This window comes from Triticum urartu, chromosome 3, assembly GCF_003073215.2.
Source record: "Triticum urartu cultivar G1812 chromosome 3, Tu2.1, whole genome shotgun sequence".
Lineage (NCBI taxonomy): Eukaryota > Viridiplantae > Streptophyta > Magnoliopsida > Poales > Poaceae > Triticum > Triticum urartu.
Window position 1 is genome coordinate 51,552,651 of NC_053024.1, and position 24,242 is coordinate 51,576,892.

Below are 24,242 nucleotides of genomic sequence, written 5' to 3' on the forward strand. Positions count from 1 at the left end.
GCCAACAGCACTCAGGCACCGTCCAGGTTGTTTTAACATCTGAACCACAGCCATGCTATCAAGCTCAAGGTGTATACGCTGAACACCAAGCTCGACAGCAAGCTGCACACCCCGCTGGCAAGCAAGAATGCACACCCCGCTGGCAAGCAAGAATCTCAGAGGCTTCAGGGACCGCCATGTTAGGGAAGAAGTGACATACCCCAGCTCTGAAAGCTCCACCATGATCTCGAAGCACCGCACCCCTGCCCCCCGAGTTTCTCTGCTTGGAGACAGCTCCATCCGAGTTTACCTTAACCAAGCCCGGCGCCGGGGCCTCCCACTTCTGCACCTGACGAGGCTTCGGAGCCCTTGCTTCCACAGCATGAACATCTCTCCACTCCACCAGGTGTGAGTAGACACCTTCGACAACCTCACGTGGATGAGCAATCCTTCTTCCATCTCGTGTTTCATTACGAGCATGCCACAACCCGTACGTTGCATGAATCATAGCTTGTTTCTCATCTTCATTTGCACCTGCAAAGAAAGAAAGCAGCCAGCTCGAGAGTGCCTTCTGGGAGTCCATAGGAAGCGGTGGTGCTGCCACCGCAACGCCCTTCTCTGAAGACAAAATCTGCCAAAACTGGGAGGAGTGTGGGCAAGCCCAGAATCTGTGAAACACCGTCTCCTCACGACCGCAGGCCACACAGAACACCCCCGGTTTGATCCGACGTCGGTGCAGCTCATGACCCACAGCCAGGCCATTGCGGATCATCCTCCAGACATGGATTTTGGCCTTGCCTGGTGCATTTGTGCTCCACAAGCCCAGGTATCCACTGTGGTCCTGTACCGAAGATGAAGAGGCTGGCTGTCCAGTCCTCACACGCTTCAGTGAGACCGCCAAATGGTATTGCCGATCGCACACTAAACACCCCATTCTTTGTACCATTCCAAGCCAAATAGTCGTCGGCTCCAACACCCCCCACAGCTACTTGTTTGATATCATCAGCATCTGAAGGGGTGAACATGGCGTCGATCTTGTGCACATCCCAGCCTGAACCTTCCTCGTTCAACAAATCAGCCACTTTAGTTATGCCCGCCATATACACTTGACCCAGTGGTCGTAATGAGCCTTGTCGCGGGATCCAATTGGCCAAAGTTTGTTGTTGGTAAGGATTTCTTCTCAAAATCATAGTGACAGCCAAACTTAAAATTTGGATTTGGAATCTGGATTTTGCCAAATGAAATCTGATAGAGATTTCATTTCACTTGATTTCTGCCAAATGAAATTAAATCATAGGAGCCAAACGAGCTGTAAATGAAATCGGAGAGGGGGGCTCTCATTTGCCCAAAAAAAAAACAAGCCCGGCAGAGCAACAGATGCAAGGAGGACAAAATCTTTGCAGGTTAGGATAGTTTTTGCTAGGAGTTTGATGTACCAAAAGTATCAAACTCCCTTTTAAATCGAAATAACAGACCAAAAGCTAAAAAACATTTCATGTACCAAATACCAATCCTTGGTTGGCTATAAAGTATATAAGAATGATAATATAATAGCATAAAATAATTAAAAATTATAGATACATTGAAGACGTATCAAATCTCACCACTCAAACAAGAGGTTATCACAACACATGTGTTATATGTAACCAAACGGCACCACTTTGCATCTAGGTAGCAAGGGCTTGCAACCAAACACTCGTTCGTGTGTTTTTGTTCATTCATACTGGGGAATGCAGACAACCAAACTACATACAAAACTTGATTTTCTGTCTTTATCCACTCTGTCAGGCTCAGCAACTTAGTAGTGGTAGTTTGGTTGGGGTATGTAGTCTGCCTAAGACCATATGATTTCTTTAAATGAAATCGGAGAGGGAGGCTCTCATTTGCCCCCAAAAAATAAAACAAGCCCGGCAGAGCGACAATTCAAGGAGGACAAAATCCATGCAGGTTAGGATAGTTTTTGCTCGGAGTTTGATGTACCAAAAGCATCAAACTCCCTTTTAAATTGAAATAACAGACCAAAAGCTAGAAAACATTTCATGTACCAAATACCAATTCTTGGTTGGTTAGGTTAGGATAGTTTTTGCTATAGATCCAAACGCACAAGGGGTACCTTAATAACATTTTTCGAACACATGTGGCCTCGCAGACTTAGTCACAGCACACAAGGGGATGACAAAACCAAGGTTCCGGCAACGGCGGCACATGCCCTGTGCACACCGTATCATCCTCCGGCTGCCCTATAAGTATCATCCATATCTAACATAGTCACAGCACAAGTCAAGCAGCAGCTCATCCAGCACTCGTGTAGTTCTACCTAGCTCGTACGTACATGCATCCCCTCTTGCAATCTTTGTTCTACTCTGTGTCCATCTAAACGTTCACGACTGAACACATTGTGCATTTGTGCTGCAGATTGATCTCAGGAGCGAGGAGAAAAGGAGGAACAGAAGATGAGCACCGCCAAGACGTCGTGGCCGGAGGTGGTGGGCTGGCCGGCGACGCAGGCCGTGACTCAGGTCGGCACCGACAGGCCCGACGTCGCCATCGAGGTGCTCCCATACGGCACCAGCGTGGCCCCTGGGTTAAACGGAGAGCGGGTCCGTGTCTTCTTCGATGGGACTGGCAGCGTTGCCGGCACTCCATACGTTGGTTAGGCCCGCACCGCCATCGCCGTGTGTGTCGATGTTACCGGTTGACGGGTCATATTGAAAGAGGGGTTTAACGTTACAAGGCCGGGTGTGTACTCTTGAAGTTCTATACTTGTATTGTCTCGATGTAATATTTTAAGCTAATAAAATACTCTCTCCGTCTCAAATTAATTGTCATAGAAATGGATGAAAATATATGTGACTAGAACTAAAATATATTCAGCTAGATACTTCCATTTATGCAACAATTAATTGCGGACAAAGAAAATAGTACCAAAGAATATATTTGAGTGGAGACTTTATGTTAGGAGCTGGTATAGTTGTAAACTTGTAATCGTACTGGGATCGAATGAACACAACAAATGTTGGTAGTTCAACACGAACTTATATATATTGGTATTATTTGTCACTTGATTTTACCGTATAGGTTCATACAGGTGAATCCAATCCACGGTTTTTCTAGCTTAGAGCATGTCCAGCCGTTCGGCTTCCCAGTGGCTTAAAATAGCGTCGTCTGGGGGCCAACTGGCGATAAAATAGGCGTGGGGTGGTCGGTTTCCCAACCACTGCCCCGAGGTCGCCCTAGACGCCGTTTTTTTAAAACCAAACTCGATTAAAATTCGGCCAAACACGACACAAATTTGAAAAAAAAAATAGGTATTTCATTGATATTTGTATAAATTAAAAACATAACTTAAAAACAAACTAAAAACATCGACGACGACTACTACTACTACGCTACCGCCGCCGCCCGCCGCCTTCAACCTTCTACATGCCAGAAAAAGGGTCATTTGTCCCGGTTCTGGAACCGGGACTAAAGGATCGTTACTAAAGCCCCCCCCCCCCCCCAACCGGGACTAAAGGCTCTCCACGTGGCCGCTGCGTGAAGGTCCACATTTAGTCCCGGTTGGTAACACCAACCGGTACTAAAAGAAAAATTATGATTTTTTTAAAAAAAATCTTGAATTTTCAAATTTCTGAATTATTTTAACCTCTAATCTCTAATCACCCCTCATCACTGCTCAATTTAACCTCTAATCTCTAATCACCCCTCATCATTCCAAATCATCTAACTTTCCGGATGGTCACCCATCCTTTCACTACCCCAGCCTGAGCACGCGCAACTTTCGGGTTCTATTCTCCCTCGTTTTTAAGTCTGCACTTGTTGTTTTCCTGACAATAATAAGATGTCAATCCTATTAACTCTCAGGAGTTTAGCTTGAGCATGAAGTCACACATTTCATTGTTTGAGTTTGAAACTATCGTTCTAAAAAATAATAATTATTTAGTAACACTAATATTTCTTGAATAAGTTGTTTGACCATTGTTTGACCACAGTTTGACCATAGTTTGACCAGATTTGACCAAAATTCAAAAAAAACTGAAATAATTATTTAGTAACACTAATATTCTTGAATAATTATTTAGTAACACTAATACTTCTTGAATAAGTAGCTTGACCAGATTTAACGAAAATTCAAAAAAAAACTGAAATTTAAGCATAACTTTTTTCCTTTTAGAATTTGAGAATTCTAAAAATTTGCAAACAGACCATAGGCTGTCAAAATCAGATGCGGATTTTCGTGCTGAACATCTTAATATATTATACTTTTTTCTGACATCGTATGCAAAAGTTATAGCTGTTTTACATTTTCCCTACACTTTTTGCAAAACATGTCCAAATTTAAGTTTTTAAATTTTCCTATGTAGTAACATAACTACATCTCGAAGGATTTTAACTTTTGAAGTTTTACCATTTTCTTTTGTTTTTTACAAAACTGAAAAGGCGATACACGGGGGGGTGAATTTGAAAATTGCACCATTAGTACCGGTTCGTGGCACCAACCGGTACTACCTTTAGTACCGATTGGTGCCACGAACCGGTACTAATGCCTCAATCCCATTTGTCCCGGTTGGTGGCTCGAACCGGGACTAAAGGTCTAACCTTTAGTACCAGTTCGTGCCACGAATCGGTACTAATGGGCATCGCACCCTTTAGTCTCGGTTCGTGGCACCAACCGAGACTAAAGGTCCCATTTGAACCGGGACTAATGCTTGTACGGTGCCCTAGCCGCTCGAACCGGGACTAATGCTCACATTAGTCCCGGTTCGTAATGCAACCGGGATTAATGCTCTTTTCTGGCCGAACCAAAGCCCTGTTTTCTACTAGTGTGGTGTAGTCGCCGTCGTCCTTGTTGCACCCCTGACCCGTGTCGCCGATGCGTGGGGGTTGGACGGCCCGGGTGCGTCGTCGTCGTTGTCGTCGAGGATGACGATGGCGCCCTCGTCGCGGCCGCAGCCGGGCAGCGATCTCCTTGAGGGCGCGGTGCTGGCGCTCCATCTCCTGCCAGACGTAGTCGTCACGCGCCCATTTCAGGCCAATATGATATTTACAATTCCATGGCGAGCATGCAGTGTGTAGAACTGGATAAATCATTAATTCTAAAAAAGTGAAACAATGATACAGAAAAAGTCGACACTCAAGTAACTACTGCATGAAAATATCATACTGCAAATTTTACATTGCCCATGAATTCTCAGTTATTACCTTTTATACAATGGTGTCCCTGATCAAAGATCTCCTACCAAGGACATAAGTGATACCAAACCTGAAAAAATATCACTTAAATAACACCTCCAGTAATACAAATTCCATTATTAATGCAGACCATAGAATCCTGGATAAGTGGATTGCATACCATACAGTATGCAGTACACATGACATCACATATTAGTTATATGTACTGATAGGAAGAGATATTCAATAGGATGCTCCAGGTAAAAGTTTCTTTTCAACAGATTATTAGAGAGGCGATAAAAGCTCTAGATCAAGACAACCTAAAAAATACTCCATTATAATTCTCGAAAAATTATAAGTCTAAATAGAACAAATACAGAACCATCCAAGCTATTGATGTATTAACTATCAGCGGCACCTGGTCAGGTATTTTAAGAGAAGAGCCCAAGAGAATGAAATGAAAGCAGGCCCCAGGCTCTAAAAAAACACCTTCAACAAACTTAAACTTCCATCCTATTAGTTAATCTAGACAACCAGAGAACCTTGTGTATGGATTGTCCTAGGCAATACAGATTGACTCTCTCAAACCAAAGAAATAGCTTCGTCAGATTTCGCCAAAAGTGACAAATCAGTACGACCTGGGACAATACGAGAGCATATCCAGAGCTCATACGAGCACTCAAGCAAGGTGATTTGGAATTGGAGACCTACATGGGCCATTGCAGCAGTGCTTTTTTGCTTGCTGTGACAGGTCATCTCCTAACACTGTTCAGACTTTCATTGGGTGGGACTCTAGAAGGATGGCACCTGATATGATCAATCGATAGCGGCGGTAACAGTGAGGCATTAAAAGCATGCAAGCCAACAGAGAGCAGGCAAGGCGGTGGATCAGGTGACACAGCAAGCCTGTGTTGCACCGCAGGCACTGTGGCGGTGAACCTGAGCATTTGGACTTTGATAAAGTACCTGCTGAACAAGGCTGCATACCTGCACTATGCAACATAACACAATCAACACTACAATCGTTCAAGTATGCATCATGTTTCATGCAGATCAATCAGTATACCTTTTCCTCAGCACAACCATAAAGTTCTCCTGGCAGAATAACTACATGATGTACATACCACCTTGCAAAGCTAAGTAAAAAATTTGATAAAATGTAACTGAAATTTTAAAAATTCACTAAATACTGGTCTGCATTTTTAGATACTAAAAAAATTCAATAGACAACTGCAGAACCGAGAGATCAATGGCAGGAACCCTGAAACTAAATCCTAGGCCAAATCGATGGCTAATTCAAGCACATTTTTCTTTCATTCCTCTAATCTAATCATGCTACTCAGCTACTGTAAAGGAGGTCCAAATATTGTTAAGTAGAGCCGAGGAATAAAGCATTGGAAACAAAACAGAAGTGATCAATCTTCTTGTTCTGTGCCTGTAAAACACTAATCAGACTGGGTATCCAAAATAAATCAAGTCAATGTAAAAGAGATAAATACAAATAATTTGTTTTTTCATTCCAGTAAAAATTTCCCCCAGCACGTTATGTATGCGGATGCACAATAATAATAGAGTGTGCTGACATTATAAACTTATTATTATTGCAGGCCAAACTGAACCTTAAACACAAGTAGGCCTAGAAAGATAACATATACTCCCTCTGTTCCAAAATAGATGACTCAACTTTGTACTAACTTTAGTACAAAATTAGTACAAAGTTGGGTCATCTATTTTGGAACGGAGGGAGTATTAAGCATTGGCAATTTGCCACACATGGAATCTGTTTCAAATTAAGATATGCCACTAACTCCATTGTAAAAGAATTAAACGAGAAGTCTTCATGAGAACAATGGAGGAAGGGCTCACCACAAGTTTAGGTTCGTTGATCTGGACGTGGCATCGAGAAGAACAACGGGATAGAGGGGCTGGGTGGAGCTAGCCATCGTGTGATCCTCATCTAAGAGGCACATGTATGCTTCTCGCTCATGTCGGTCCTGTGCAGCCGCAGCCCCAGCTCAGATGAATCAATGTTACAAATGACATGAATGTTCAGTAAATTCTCATCTCCAAATCTAGTGCGTTTAATGAATCAGATCTCAAACGTATCCTCGAAAAAAGACATCAAGGCGATCTGCACTGATCTTAAGAACATTCTTCAGCAGCAGATCAGTGGAAGTGCAAGACAATAGCAGATTGTCAAATTCTATCATTGTCCCTTGAACTCCTAAGCTTGAGAACACACAAATGCTTCTATTTATTTAACGCACCTCTGCTTCAAACTTCTGAATTGTTGCTACTTCTGAATTCTCTGATTGTAGTGTGACAACTTCTGACATTTCTGATTGTATGCAAATTGGCATAAATCTGTTGTCTATTCACCAAGCTTTTGATGATGAATCAGATTGATGCAACATTACTACTGTAAGATCTAGATTGAGACGAGGGGAAAAAATCTTGCAATATGATCACAATATGTATCAGATTGAAGCGGCAAGCTTAGCATTTCTTCAGATATTTCCAAGGGAACAGCAGGGTTGAACAGTGTTGTTACTTCGGGTCTGAATAACAGTACCGAGAGCACGTTTTCTTACAAGATGACAGCCGGAACATGATCTAACTACAGGTCAACATCGATCCATCACACGCCAGAAGAGATTTGACAAAGAGCCTAAGAGGAGGTGAACTTGGTGACGGCCTTGGTGCCCTCGGAGACGGCGTGCTTGGCGAGCTCGCCGGGGAGGACGAGGCGGACGGAGGTCTGGATCTCCCTAGAGGTGATGGTGGGCTTCTTGTTGTAGCGGGCGAGCTTGGCCGACTCCCCGGCGAGCTTCTCGAAGATGTCGTTGATGAAGGAGTTCATGATGGACATGGCCTTGGAGGAGATGCCGATGTCGGGGTGCACCTGCTTCAGCACCTTGAAGATGTAGATCTTGTACGTCTCCACGCTCTTCTTGGCCTTCTTCTTGCCCTTCTTCTCGCCGCCGTCCTTGCCGGCGGAGGTCTTCCCCGCCGGCAGCCGCTTCTCGGCCTTGGGCTTCTTCGCCGCGGGGGCCTTCTCCGCCGCCGGCTCCTCCTCCGCGGGCTTCTTCGCCGCCGGCTTCTTCTCCGCCTTGGGCGCCATGGACGCTGCTGCCGCCGCCGCTTCGGAGGTGAGGTGGGGGTTTCGGTGGACGGTGGGAGAACTGGTGGGGAATTGGGGGATGGGTTGTGGCGAGACGGGGAGGGGATGGAGAGCTTTATAGGAGGGAGGAGGTGGGCGCTGATTGGTGGAGGGGTCGTGCCGCGGATCGGTGACATGGAGTGATGCCAGCCGTTCGCCGCTGTCTGCGATGGACGAGCCAGATGCACTTCGGCGCGGATCGCTGACGTGGCGAGCAGGTGACGGGTTTTTTTTTTTTGAGGATAGCAGGTGACGGGTTTCGTTCGGCTCACGCGCGCGCATGTACAAATTGGAGGATCCCTCAAAAAAAATGTAGCAATGTGAAAAGTTTGTAATTTTACGGAGCTGCATTCTAGGTCCCAGCTGCCAGTGACACGGAACCTGGCTACCAAAGCCAACAGGTTCAGAAACATAAGGAAAAACCTGTACTTAACTTGATGGTAGCTGCATCCTTATGGAGCATTTGGAAATTAAGGAATGGTTTCTACTTTCAGGGCCGTACCTGGAGAAATGTCAGATGTGTGCTAGCAAAATTAAGCTCCCACTTGCATCAATAACCCTGTTTGGATCCCTAAGTTGGAGTTAGTTCTAGTTAGTTGGGGCTCAAATAACCAAAAAGTATTCAAACATGATGGGTTAGTTTGGGTTAGTTGGATCTAACCCACCCAAAAAACTAGCCCACACTAGAGGAGCTTATTTGGGTTAGTTCTCCTGGGCCCACTAGAAAGAATAGTAAAAAATATTACCCCTCCCATCCAAATAGGGTCCAAGTAGTCAAATGATTGAGAAATATTATTTATTGTCAATCTAACCCTACCATCCAAACAACTCTTTGGTTAGAGTTACTTCAGGGTTAGTTCAGGGTTAAAATCTAACTCTAACCTCTAACTGAGTTAGAGTATCCAAACAGGGCCAATGGAAGGTTATCTGCAACGACACTCAGGCGACCTTGCTGCGTCAGTACATCCGTCTCCTGGACAAGCGACGGGAGGAACTCCTGCGGATTGCCTGGAGGTGACTTCTGGGAGCAAGATGTGAATCTGTAGTGGTCGAACTTCAGACTATCTCTTTTCAGGTCGATGGACCTTGTAATAAGTAGTTGAACTTCTAGTAGCGTTTGGTGTTCGGTGGTCGTTTTCTGCCGTGGCTGAGTTGGGTTGTGGGGTACCTTGTCCCCCGGATGTACCATGTGCTGTTTAAGACTCTGCTTTGTAGCTTCTGTTTTGCTTCATTAATAAAAATGGGGCGGGGGAAACCCCTTTCATTCAAAAAAAATGAACTTAGAACAATATTGTGTGTGCCCGGTGGCCTGTATGTGAGGTGTAGGCCCATGTTGTTCGCGCATGTGGTAGTGGATCACATGAATTTTACATAAACTTTGACAATTCACGATATTTGCAGGAAATCATTGATGTGATCTATTTGGTCTCAGCGTTAGTGATAGGTTCCTATCCACTCACAATATTTATGAACTTGTTGAGTACTTCCTGTAGACCTGTACCCATCTTTTGGTATTCTACTCTCTATAATCTGAATATTTGGAGGAGATGTCAGATGGCCCCAAAGCAGCCAGAGAGTACTTCTACTCCATCTATGTCAGATGTCAAGCGTAGTTGAAGGCGGTGACTACTTCATAGCTTATGGAGCAGACCAGAAAGAAGAAGGGGCATGCCAGCAGGTGTAGATTAGACGTAGTAAACAACTTGGTCACGTCGGTCGTGATTAAGCCTAGGATATCAATCGTACTATCATGGTGGTGCCATGTTTTCAGGTGCCAATGGTTTGAAACTTTTGAAAATTGGTTTGTAATGTTACAAGTTCGTATTGGACACGCTATGTTTCTGTTGTACAACTCGAAGGGATATAAGGTTCATGAGACGGCGTTTCATGGGCTATATGTCAAAGACAGGCACGCTACACCATATAGTGGTGTGTCGCCATGCTTCTCCACCTACCTCCAGCCACTTATATAGTCTCTACTCCATCTATTTTCTAGGGCTAGCATAGCACATGAACAGATTTCGATAGAGCTTTGCTCATCTTTATCTTTTCTTGGAGGATCAAGGCCTCCTTTAGAAGAAAAATCCCTTGTGGATTACCAAGAACTCCATGTCCTTTGGATTGGAGAAGACTATCTCTCAAGACCCCGTCACTCTTAGAGATTTGGGAAGAACCCTACATTAGTTAGCAATTACCCATGTTTGTGTTGGATCTTGGTGTGTATCTTCCTTGGCGGTGATTTGAGTAAACTTGTGTGGTGAACCTTATCATTTGTGTTTCTTCTTGAGATTGATGTGATCTTTGCGATTTTTCTCCATTTCCACCTCCAAATTATAAAGGTTTGGCAACAATAGGAGTTGGTCCTATATCACCAGCACAAGGACAAACACCACCAACCATGAAGGAGACTTTCATCGAAGTACACTACATCAAAGGAATGACACTCTATGACAAAGAGGAAAAGGGTAATACGTATTGTAATCTAATACCATGGTCCGATTCATATCACAATACGTCCCCCATGCACTGACACTGAGTATTTCATAACCAGGGCTATATAAAGGGTACCGGAGCATCGTAGAAGGGGATCCGTCTTTTTTTGCCTAATTTAGCCTACACAGCCTATAAGATTCACAACGCCTGTCGTCGAAACAACACCACAACTCAAGTTTCTCTAACTCGATGAGTAGGCCATGATACTCTGTTTGTGGCTCGTCTTCTACTAGATGCTATCCCGCGTGTTGCGACAGGAATATGTCGCAATATATGTCAATAAGTTTTGGGTGTATGAAACATTTGGATTAATAATATATGAAAAACAAAAATACATATTATATATTGTATTGGATTATCGTATAGTTAAAAAATATCTATTGACCATAGGTACTATAATATAATGGATTTTTTTTCATTCATGTTGGGTGTGCCTTTGATAATGTGACATGTGCCTGTTGAAACAAATAGTACTCCCTTCCCAAATATAAGTTTCTAGAGATTTCAACAAATGACTACATATAGAGCAAAATGAGTGAATCTACACTCTAAAATATGTCACATGCATCTGTATGTTGTAGTCCATTTGAAATGTCTACAAAGACTTATATTTAAGAACGGAGGGAGTAGTGGGGATCTACTAATAATGAAAAATAATTCTCATGCATCTTATGGTGAACCTTTGAAGATGTGGCATGTGTGCATGTTAACATAGTAGAAGTAGTGGGGATGAACTATTTAGGTATATAGGATTCATGATTTTCATGGCATCATTTCCCAGACTACAAATTTCACATACACTACCTCTAATGCTGCTATTAGGACTCAAGACCAAAATTACTCAACAGGACTCCATGGTACGATTTGTTTCCTTGTTGGTTCTACTCAGCATATACATCTACATGTTCTTGCTACATATGTTGGCTTGCCTTTATGGTTCTCGGTTTAATTCATACAAACGATCAGGCAGGCAGAGAGGATAGGTACAGTACGTGTGAAACAGCAAATACTGAACTGGCAACTATTCACAACATGATTTTGTTGGCCACATATCAAAATAAGAAGGACAAAAATGAAAAACAAAATCCAGTTTCAACTACATATTTTCTACACAAGTACATGGTATGTGTTGAACAATGTGATCATCCCAATGACACAGTATAACCACATAGTACTTTCTATCATACCACATATTTCCCGTTGCAGCTAACTCAACCTTCTTCAATCATCACAGTGAAACACAGTGCATCAACATACTAATACCTGTTAGAGCACAAAGATTTTTTAAAAAAACAAGAAGGCTACCACTGCCCGGCATTTACCCCTTAACAGTTAACTCAACATTCCATCAGTTCCATCTCCATTTAGGTTGACATGAAGTCAGAATGTAAGATGGTGCCGCTGAGGTGAAGATCAGAACATGCCATCACCAGCCATCAAAGCTGTCTTCAGAGTTACCAAGAAAGTTTAATGTGCAAGTGATGTATCAACAGCTATTGAAAGATGAAAAAGATGCTGTTACTCCTTGGGCAACTGATCATGAGGCTGTGAGACGAAAAATTTAGCGTTCTCTGCAACCTCTGCTTCAAGCACAGCCTCCAGGAGTATATCTGAACCTTTTGGCTCACCTGTCAAGATATAATAACACGGAACATATATTGGTCTGCAGTGATAGGAGAGTTGTTGCAGCATATCACTTAAGAGCATGTATAGTGGTTAATAAGGCAATTCTCTCTTATGTATTCCATGTCATCTAGAGAAGACAAAAACAAAACATGTTATACAATGCATTATATGTTGGTGTTAGCTCTAACAATTGTACTCTTATGATCCTAAAATCATGGGGTGGTTGAAATTAAATTAGAAAACGTGCAAACAGGAAAGGCATATCTAGTACAATGGGGAAAATGTATTATCTTTATTTATTATTAAGAGATCATCTCTTTCTTAGCTAAGAGAAGGCAATATTTTTTCTTCGTTTCTCTCTTCCACCTCATCAATTATCCTATGTGGCATTATTACAATAAGACTGTTGAACACAGGAAATGCTCATGATCTCCTAGGTGCTCCCCTCAACCATATCTCAACTACCAAAAAAAAAACATCGGGATCTGTGCCCCATCCTGTATTCCTGTGTGTATATCATCTCTTACATAACATGTATTCATTTATTGTTATCCTATCCTATATACTTAAGAAGTTGATCCCCACTAGTTCTATTTATCTCAACATGCACACATGCCACCTCATCAACCCCATTACTTTCATTTCTCTCAACATGCATGGGAAATGCTACTTATACTGCTTCTCTCAACATGCACACATCCCAATTCATCAACCCCCTACTTTATTTATCTCAACATGCATAAGAAACACTATTCATATTCTACAAATATTTTACAACTATATAATAATAAAATATAAATATAATAAATCATTTTATTTGCAGTCTTGATTCCCATATTCAGATTCCAGACAACCAAACCTCATCAAAATAATACATTGCAACCAATTCCCGCAGCAACGCTCGGGGTATCATCTAGTTTTGATAGAGACTTGTTGACTCTGGAATGGACATGGATTTTAGACTTGTGTTATCTGTCTAGAAATAGGATTTGAATATCCACCATGATTATCCACTAGTACTTCCGCTTGTCATGTACAGGACATAATATGAAGGGCACTTAATGAACATGGCAAGATCAGACTACAACTATGGTGGCATTAGAGTACCGCTAGCCAAGGTAATTGGAACAATGAAATTTAAGACTGAGTGAACCCTTGATGCTTATCTTAGATCCAAAATGGTACAGCTGGAGCATCATTTAAAAATGTCAGGAATTTTATCTCAGGTACCCTTGCCAAGAGAATTCATGGGTTGTATGAACCTATACTTCACCGTCGTGCAAAGTGAATATAGTTGCTGGTGATTTTGGAAGCAATCCAAACAAACATATGCTGCAGCAAATTTAAAAACATCACCAACAGATGTTACATCGTGGGAAAGAAGACAACGGCGGAGCTATGTTGGGGCCGAGGGGGGCCGTGGCCCCCCCAGCTTTGGAGAAAACCCTGAAGATTTTTTTTTGAAGGGCCAGGATGAGGTGAAAATTAGCCTTTTGCCCCCCCAGCTCTTTGTCATTTACGTTTCACCCCCCCAATGGTTTTGGTCTAGCTCCGCCACTGAAAGAAGATATGGAAGTCTTCCTCTGTATAACTACAGGACTTAGTTTTGTGGTTAGGTTTTTCTCTATGACTATCACTCACAATTTCTTGATTCTTGAGTTATATACCACTAACAAAATGTACAGGTTCACTGAATAAGTCAATGACCATATAGTAAAGTGGTAGCACTAGCAGAAAAATACATGTTAGGAGTTAAGATCGTTGTTTATGTACCTGTGTGTTTCGGAAGCAATCCAGCACTTTCAGCTGATATTGGGAGTACATTTAGCAGTCCATTGCTCTCTTTGAATTGTTCTCCATTACTCACACTCATGGAAGAACTCATCTTAATTCCTGGGGATACACTTAGCTTGGCATACATCATTGCTTGGCTGTGCAGATTTGTAGAGCTTGTATTCGCTGATTCCATGTCCTACGGGAATCAGCAATCAATGCCTAATAAAGTAGCTCATGCATTAAAATTGACGAGACATGTCATCATACCTTAGATGTCATTGCAAATTTACTAGTTACATCGAATTGTGTAGCTTCAGCTGTTTGTTCTGATATATTGGTAAAAGGAATCATTAGTCATCAAATAAAATAAAGCATGGGAAAAATACTGAATCGTAAAGGAACAAGCATGGTATTATAGTGAAGGAAAGACATTATAATCACCAGAGTTCTGAATTCCGTCAGGATTATTTAACCTCCTGGTAAATTGATCAGGATTTTTTCTACAAAAGCTCTCAATTTCATCACGAATTATACTGCGAATATCATCACGAAATTCTCCGGACTGCATAATCATAGTAAACTCTGTCAACTAGACTCAAATTGCCACAGCCCTAGAATATGGTAATATAATAAATGCATTAGCGAGCATTTGCATGCATCATGTTTTAACTTTAAATTAATTTTGAATTGAGAGAATTTCAAAGCCTCATGTTTTTGTTGAAGGGCAAAACCCTAAATGTTCTTCAATGTATCCAAAATGCCTTTCTAAACCCTAGAAACTTTGGAAAGAGCTTATAATAAATATCAGATTCTTCCCAAAAAAATTAGAAGTTTAAGAAGAATTATTTTGGGCCTTGAATTTAAATCATTATTGTATTTGATTTGGATTAAATTTTACCACCAAGGAAAGGATCCGCGGCAACTGATCCACTGTACCAACTTGTACACGAATGAAATCACTGCTCCCACAATGCCACCTGAACTGCCGATCTTCACTGCCGCCAAAAAGGTAGGAAATTGGGTGGGATTTTACCAGCTTGTGGAGCCAACCACTCAATCCAGAGAGAAATCGCCGCCGAATCCATGGATCAGTAAGTTCTGAGTACCAATTTGTCAGATCCCAGTGAGGATCCAACAGAATTGACAAAGAAATCGAGCAATTTGCAGAACAGAACTAGGATTTGAGGCCGATCAAGGAGGCCATTCTATATTACTGTAGCTGTACATTGTATCAGGTTCTAGCCATTGAAGCAGAATAACAAGGGGAATAATGGAATTGTTGCCAGAGCCCGGCATTATATAGGCGCAGAAAGTAATTCTCGAGTAAAAGTAACTGTAGTTGATCCGAAGCGTTAAATTTGCCTGAAGCCATCATAGCCGTCGAGCGAAGCGAGATAGGGCATCCGATAACTGAACTTTATCGACACTTAAGAAACATCTTCAGAACAGATGTAGAGGCTGATACATATCCAAACCTAAATTGCATTTCTATGAAGCATCCTACGCATTTTATGCTATAGCGTGCTATTTAAAACAATAGGATGAACTATGTACAAGTGCATTTGGGCGTTCAACCCAACAATGAACTATGACAACGTTACCGTACATCAACGTATGCAATAGATAATTTAATTAGCCAAATACTTATATTAAGACAGAGAAAATGAGATGTCATACCTGAGTTGCAGAACTATCAGATGTTCCTGCTTCAGTCATGCTCTCTGATGTTTAAACAAAGGTCCTATTAGTTTAAGTCAAATGCAGTACTCTGAACTTCTGTAGTAATCATATACAAAAAGTTACCTGTGTTGTGCTGCCTTTTGATAAACTGGCCAGGAGTTATTCTAGATAAGTTCTGAACTTCATAACCAATTGATTGTAACTTTGACATAGCATCTTGAAGCTCTGTATTAATCTGAGTAATGGAGGGGCACAAATTAATTGTGCATAATAATCGAGAATTTAAACACAAGAATGTCTCAATTATGTTGAATAGCATGAACTATTAGCAAGTTAGCATTGATAAATCATTCAATCTGTTCCAGTTTATCATTATTATAAATAAAAAGCAGCCTCCTAACAGCATATGCAACGTGTGGAACTGTAGCTAGCAACTATTTTTCTGAAAACAGCTAACTGTAAGTTTCCTTTGCTTACAGATATTATGACAATCTCACACTGTGAATGCACATGATGCAAACAAACAAATTTACATGAACTTAGGTATGGGTGGTTATGAGTCAATGCACATGATGCAAAGTTCTGCCATGGTCTCTTACAAACAGCTGCCTAACTATCTCACACTGGGTCGACAGAGGAGATCGGGTTCGGTCCAGTGGTAAAATTCCTCTCTCCTTCGTTAGATCAAGGCGATGGGGCGCGGCGCGAAGAGTTTGGACGAATCAGACTTGCAGGAGGTTGCTGTCCATGAAGGACGAATTCCTTTCTCAACAGCAAGCGACGACGGATCTGAGAGTGGATGTCAATTTGCTCAAGGCCGACGTGGTTTCCATTCTTTCTTCACAAGGTGAAAACTCTGAACAAGTAGGAGATGTTCAAAAGGCTGTCCTTGATCTGGGTAAATAGCTAGCTGCTACGAGCTCTGTTCTGAAAACTACGCAACCACAGAGCTCTAGGAATGCTGAGAAACAGCTGGTTACTGAAGACTTGGAGCATGTTAAATCTCCCACTCTGCAGCAAAGTCAACTAGAACAGCATAATACCAGAACTGAAGTTCTCAGGAAACAAATGGAATTGGAGAAGGAACTCAACAGGCACTGTGAGTCTGACAATTTGCAACAGCCACCTGGTGGTGTCAATGACCATACACCTACTGCTCTTTCTCCAGGACAAGCTCATACTCCTGCTTTCAATCAATTCAACCAAAGCAGGGAGAGACAGCTTTGGCAAGGTTATTTCAAGACTTATGAACAGGAAATGAAAGCATAGTTCCATGAAGTCTATAACAAAAGGGCCTAAGATGGATTTTCCCAGATTTGAAGGAGAAGATCCTGTGAGATGGATTAGACGGTGCAATAGATATTTCCAAATGGCTGCAGCTCCTGAGAATTACAAAGTTTCATTGGCACAGCTCTATATCATTGGAGAGGCTGATGTCTGGTTAAGGAGGTCTGGGCTATTGAAAAAGTAATTGACATGGCCTGAATTCTGCACTGAATTGACAAAGAGATTTTCCTCCAAAGGTTCCTATGATTTAACAGAGAAGTTTAACACAATCAAACAGAAAAATCTAACAGTGTTGGAATACACCAAAATATTTGAAGATCTCCTGGCTGATGTGCAGGAAGAAACACCTGAACTTTCTGAACTCTGGTTTGTGAGGTGCTATGTAAAGGGACTTAGAGAGGGCATCAAGTATCAAGTTAGACCCCTTAGACCTCAGACACCTACTGATGGTTATTGGTTAGCGAGATACTGAGCCATGTCACCCTCCTAAGAAGCCTCCAGTGCCATACAACAACTTCTATCAGAGACAGAACAATACAGCGCAGCAGAGAAATGTGCCCCACCAATTACCTCAACAACAACCCCTAAAACAACTGGAACCTCCTAATGCTCAGTTCCAAAGAGCAAGGAAAGTGGGAGAGTGCTGGAGATGTGGAGATAAGTGGGTGCTGGATATGAGTTCTGGTCATGCCTTTTGGCCTGTCAACTGCTCCAAGAACTTTTCAGGCTGTGATGAACAACATATGTGGGCCTTACTTAAGAAAATTCTTGTTAGTTTTCTTTGATGATATCCTGATATACAGCTCAAATCTGAGTGACCACATCAAGCACTTGCAGATAATTTTCTCCCTTTTGAGGAAACATCAGCTATTTGCCAAAATGTCCAAATGTGTCTTTGTTGTTCCCCAGGTGGAATATTTGGGACATATTCTCTCTGCTGATGGTGTTTCTATTGATCCCTCTAAGATCCAAGCAGTTGCAGATTGGGTTACCCCTACTACTGTCACTCAGTTGATAAGTTTCTTAGGGCTGGCTAGTTAATACAGAAGAATCATTAAGAATTATGGAATCATGTGTAAGCCACTGCATGACATGCTCAAAAAGGGCCAGTTCAAGTGGTCTGCAGCTCAGGACACTGCTTTTCAGCAGGTGAAGCAGGCAGGGATCTCTGCCCCTGTTCTTGCATTGCCTGATTTCTCCACTCCTTTTATACCGGAAACTGATGCCTCTGGCACTGGAATTGGAGCTGTACTTATGCAAAATGACATGCTCAAAAAGGGCCAGTTCAAGTGGTCTGCAGCTCAGGACACTGCTTTTCAGCAGGTGAAGCAGGCAGGGGTCTCTGCCCCTGTTCTTGCATTGCCTGATTTCTCCACTCCTTTTATACCGGAAACTGATGCCTCTGGCACTGGAATTGGAGCTGTACTTATGCAAAATGGAAAAGCATTGGCTTACTAAGTTACTATAGTGCAGCTCTTTGCCCTAGGAATTCTGTCATGTCTACTTATGAAAAAGAAGCACTAGCTATAGTAGAAGCTTTGAAGAGGTGGAGACACTATTTTCTGGGAGCAAAGTTAATTATCAAAACAGACCAGCAGTCTCTGAAGTTTATCACTGATCAGAGACTTACAGAAGGCATTCAACATAAGCTAATGATGAAGTTACTGGAATTTGATTTTTTCCATTCAGTACAAAAAGGGTATCTACAACAGAGTAGCAGATGCTCTTTCTAGAAAAGTTCATCAGTTCATGACTGTCTATGGGAATTCCTCTCTGGGCACATGATTTATATGACAGCTACCAACAAGACAGTCTCTACAAGCCCATTTTGGAACAGCTGCTCTTACACAACAATGCCTCCCCTACAGAATACTCCTTTCACTTTGGAATCATCAGGTATAGGGGCAAGATTGTTGTGGGTGACAATACTGAACTGAAAAAAAAACTGTTGACAGCCCTACATTCCTCTCCTATCGGAGGACATTCTGGTATGAGGGCTACTTAATCGGAGAATTAAGAATATTTTCTTTTGGCCTGGATTAAAGAAGTTTGTGGAGAATTATATTGCAGTGTCCTGTTTGCCAGAGCCAAAGGTGAGCATTGTCTTATACCTCATCTCTTAGACCCTCTGCCCATTGCTGATATGGCCTGGCAACACATTACCATGGACTTTATAGAAGGATTGCCTAATTCTCATGGGAAGGAAGTGATAGTGGTGGTAGTAGACAGATTTACCAAATATGCCCATTTTATTCCACTTTCACACCCCTACACAGTTTAGTCTGTTGCTACAGCTTTCTTGGAGAACATTAGTAAGTTGCATGGCCCTCCTAAACTGATAATATCTGACAGAGATAGAATTTTCAGCAGCCAATTGTGGAAAGATATATATTCACTGGGCCGGTGCAGCAACGAACCATAAGCGGCAAGAGTAACAACTCCTGCACTTGCGCCGGTGCAGCAACGAACCATAAGCACAGATGGCAACAGTAACAACTCCTGCACTTGCGCCGGTGCAGCAACGAACCATAAGCACACGCGGCAGCGGCAACAAGCAGATTGCATTTTTTTCCCCTTTTGAGTATTTATAGTTTTTCTATTTCATCTCTAGTCTAGCCGATTTCCATGTAGACCAGCAGGCAACTAGGCGTGTACCTTGTTTGATGTTGTGTTTCAACTTCAAAGTGAGGTCAGTAGCAATTAGGCATGTAGGTATGCAGCTCGTTTGATTGGACATGATTTTCCTCGCACAAATATTGGGAATGATTGACGGGCATTCAAAGAAGTATGGTATAAATTCTACGATTTGTTAAGAGTATAGTATAGAGAGATGTTTGCTATTGTTTCTTTTCAGGTCTAGGAGCATTTTTTAATTATTATTTTGACATAATGTTTACTCAAAAGACAGTTTCTAAAATTGGAAAAAGAAATGGAAAACTTCAAGGCTCAGTTTTTAAGTATTGTTAATGCTTTTTCATGTTTCTGCTAGTTGAATTTCATGAATTTTGGTTGAGTGGACTTGCATTTATACCTAAATTTTTAAAGCTTAAATGTTTGCCCCGGCTAACTTCAATTCCTAGATCCGCCATTGAGTAAGACATGGTTTCACATGGCACTAATGATGAGAAAATGTAAGCACAAAAATCAACTCACACAATGGCGCCAAAAACACATACATGTGCAAGAATCAGCAAGGTACCTTCTTCGCTGCAGTCTGCTCGAAGATGTCGTCCATCTGCCGGCGGTAGAGCATGAGGCGACCGACCGCTCTCCCGGTCATCCTCCCTGCCACCCTTGCCATCTTGATCATGTCACTGGGCTCTGCCAAGAACAGATGAATCAGACTAAACGGAAAAAAAGGACCCGCGCTGCAATTCCTCACAAATTGAGAAGAGAGAGCTCCCCAAATCAACTTCTTATGGCAGTAATTCGCAACATAACCTATCCGATTTAGCAGCTCAGCCAGGCAATGAGATCAAACGAAAGGCAAGACAAAAGAGAGGTGCTGTGACTCCAGATCTTACTCATCATCACGGAGCAGGCCCCGAGGATGACCAAAAGCTGGCCGGTGGAGACGCCCAGCATCTTGTTCGCTGGAACCACCGACCCGCCGGCAGGAGAGATAGGAGATCTCACCGCCCGGCGAGGGCGGCACAGCTGGTGCGCGGAATCTGGCGCGTTGCGGTGCGGCCGTGACTCGGCTTTCGGCTGGTCCAGGGGTGGTAGGCCGACTGCAACGAATGATGTGGATTGAATAGTCAATGATAGTATGGGAAATAATAAGAGGTTGTAACGAAACCTAATCTTTTGTTGAAATCCTGTTCCGTTTGCAACAGCACAAGGTCATTTGATCACACAATTAATAAACTAAGCCATATCACATATGCTACAGCAAGCATTCGTAATAAATAAACCAAGTCATATATGACATGGTTCAACAGTCATTCCTATATATTCAAGTATGATTTTTTCCTCTGCCATATCAAAGCACGAACAAACCTTCAATCAGCATATTCAGTCACACAAATTATAATATACCAAGCCATATTTGACATGGTCAAGCAAGCCTTGTGAACAAATAAACCAAGCCAAAAGCACACGCTGCAGCTACACTGATTTATCCTCCGCCATATCAAATCATGGACAAACATCAATCAATTTGTAAACAGAAGCAAGCTCATGCAGTGACATGGCAATATAAACAGCCTGGGAGAGCAAAAACTATGAATTTGTTAGCCACGAACCTTCGATTGGCCTACAGGATGTGCCGACCTTGAAACAACCTGCAAGTTCCAGAGAAATAGTTAGCATATAAGAATCCGGCATGGGAGGAATCAGGATTTAAGAAGCGGTTAAAAGTGAGGTGAGCTGACGCCGCCATGGGGTACAGGAGTGGGCGGCGACCAGCTACTAGACGGGGCGGGGAAGGGGTGGGGGAGGTCCCCGCATCCAAGATTTGTGGGATAGGCAGGGGAGGGATGAAGACTGGCCGGATGGGGCAGAGGCGGAGAGGGAGGAGGCACGCGGATGGCCGGAGATGGAGATGGAGATGTCGAGCGGGCGGGGCGGGGGGGGGGGGGGGGGTCTCTACAGGGGCGAGGTGGAGAGGGGAAGGCCGTTGCTGGCCGGAGACAGGAAAGGAGGGGGAGGAGGGGCGAGGCCGGAGCTCACCTGCGCCGCCGCTTCTCCCCTCGTCCCGCGAGGGCGCCCCTGTGTCTACGGGACTCTCGCGTCAAGCCGACCGCAAGATGGGCCGGCTCAGGCACGCGGGAGCCACAGCATCGTGTTCTTTTTCACGTTTTTTCTTTTCGTTTTTCGCTTTCTTTTTTTACTTTAGTTTATACTTCCAAATATTCCAAGTAAATATATTCGAAAAAAACATTTTACACTTAAATCACTTGAAAAAAATGTTATCCAAGCATTTGAAAAGCGTATAATATGTATATAGAAAATGTACCTCATGTATCGAAAAACTATAATGTGTGTCAAACAAATTGATAATGTATTAAACAAAATGATAATCAACCATTTGAAAAAATATGTTAAATAAGTGTCTGTACAATGTTAATCAAGCATTCGGATTTTTTTAAATGTGTATGTGTATAGAAAGAATGTTGCCATGTATTAAAAAATGTTAATCTTGTACTTGAAAATTGTTACTCAATCATTTTGAGAAATGTTAAATTTGTACAGAAAAATGTTGACCATGTATTAAAAGATGTTAATCTTCTTTTTGAAAAGAGTTAATAATGTTAATTGTGTATAGAGACAATGTTTACCATGTATTAAAAATGTTAATCTTGTACTTGGAAAATGATAATCAAGCATTTTGCAAAAACAAAATGCTAACTATGTATAGAAAAAAGTTGATAATATTCAAAAACATTAATATTATGCATTAAAAATGATAATCAAGCATTTGAAAAAACGTTAAATGTGTATAGAAAAAATGTTGACATTGTATTAAAAATGGGTTCTGAATTGTGTTCTCAGTGCAAAGGGAGTCTTTGAGAAGGTGTGAATCTTGTACTTGAAAAATATTAGTCATGCATTTCGAAAAAAATGGGAAAGGTGCATAGAAAAAATGTTGACCATCTATTCCAAAACTGTTAAACTTACACTTACAAATAGCTAATCAGGCATTTTGAAAAATGTTAAATGTCTATAAAAAATGTTTACCATGTATTAAAATGCGTTAATCTTGAACTTTAAAATTTTAATCAAGCAATTTGAAAAATGTTAAATGTGTATAAAAATATTGCCATGTATTAAAAATGTTAATCTTGTACTTGAAAAATGTTAATCAAGCATTTTACAAAACATTTAAATGTGTATAGAAGAAATGTTGAAAAAGTATTTAGAATATGCTAATTTTGTAATTTAAATTTTTTAATCAAGCATTTAAAAAATATTAAATGTGTATAGAAAAATGTTCAACATGTATCGATTTTTTTAATCTTGTACTTGAAAAACGTTAATCAAGCATTTTGAAAAAAAGGTTAAACGTGTATAGAGAAAATGTTGATCATGTATTGAAAAAATGTTAAACTTGTATTTGAAAGATGTTAAATATGTATTGGATATAAATCAAAAATATGTGTGTAGAAAAAAGTAGACATAAAAAATATGTTTTTTAAGAAAAGTGTAATCATGTATTTGGAAATGTTAAATGTGTGTATAAAAAATGTTTCTAATGTATAAGAAAAATGTTGAATGTGTACAAAAGGTTAACACGTGTTGAAAAAAATGAAACCGATAAAACATCTAGAAAAAAACAAAGAAATATGAAGAAAGCCAATAAAAACAAAAAAAAGGAAAATAAATGAAAAGACGAAGAAACCAATGCAAAAAGAATGAAATCGAGAAAACAAAGAAAGTAACAATGAAAACAAAGGAAAACAAATTAAAAGCCAAGAAAAAACGAAGAAAGAAATCAAGAAAAGCAAAAAGAATCCCGATAAAGAAACACATAAAAAGGAAAAGAAAAATCAATGACATCCGAGAAAGAAACAAAGAAAAAAACAGAGAAAATTGTGAATAAAACAAAAAATAGGTCAAACCAGCAAAGCGATCAACCGCTCGCGAAGATGGACTACTCCCTCCTCATCATGGTGGCCACCGGGATGATGGAGATGGCCACCGGTGATGATTTCCCCCTACGACGGAGTGACGGATTGGGGTCTAGATTGTTTTTTCATGGCTACAGAGGCTTGCGGCGGTGGAACTTCTGATCTAGGGTTATCCTCGGGGGTTTTGGAATATTTGGCAATTTATAGGACGAAGAGGCGGTGCGGGAGGACACCGAGGTGGGCACAACCCACCAGGGCGTGCTTGGGCCCCCAGGCACGCCCAGGTGGGTTGTGCCCACTCGGGGCTCCCCTTCGGCACTTATTTGCCCCACTGGATGTCTTCTGGTCCAAAAAAAATCTCCAAAAAGTTTCGCTGCGTTTGGACTTCGTTTGATATTGATTTTCTACGATGTAAAAAACAAGCAAAAACAGCAACTAGCACTGGGCACTATGTCAATAGGTTAGTCCCAAAAAATGGTATAAAGTTGCTGTAAAATGATTGT

General features: G+C 41.6%; 1 protein-coding gene across 1 annotated transcript; it reads right to left on the bottom strand.

Annotated features, from left to right (window-relative positions):
- Positions 1-7,623: 7,623 nt before the first annotated feature.
- On the bottom strand, positions 7,624-21,924 carry LOC125546639. Its single transcript, XM_048710817.1, has 11 exons — positions 21,842-21,924; positions 21,415-21,453; positions 20,695-20,901; positions 20,370-20,491; positions 16,007-16,118; positions 15,881-15,924; positions 14,645-14,765; positions 14,471-14,529; positions 14,201-14,399; positions 12,323-12,429; positions 7,624-8,608 (listed from the first exon to the last, which is right to left on the bottom strand). The coding sequence occupies exons 3-11, from the start codon at positions 20,753-20,755 to the stop codon at positions 7,817-7,819; spliced, it is 1,617 nt and encodes a 538-aa protein (XP_048566774.1). The 5' UTR covers positions 20,756-20,901; positions 21,415-21,453; positions 21,842-21,924; the 3' UTR covers positions 7,624-7,816.
- Positions 21,925-24,242: the final 2,318 nt, after the last annotated feature.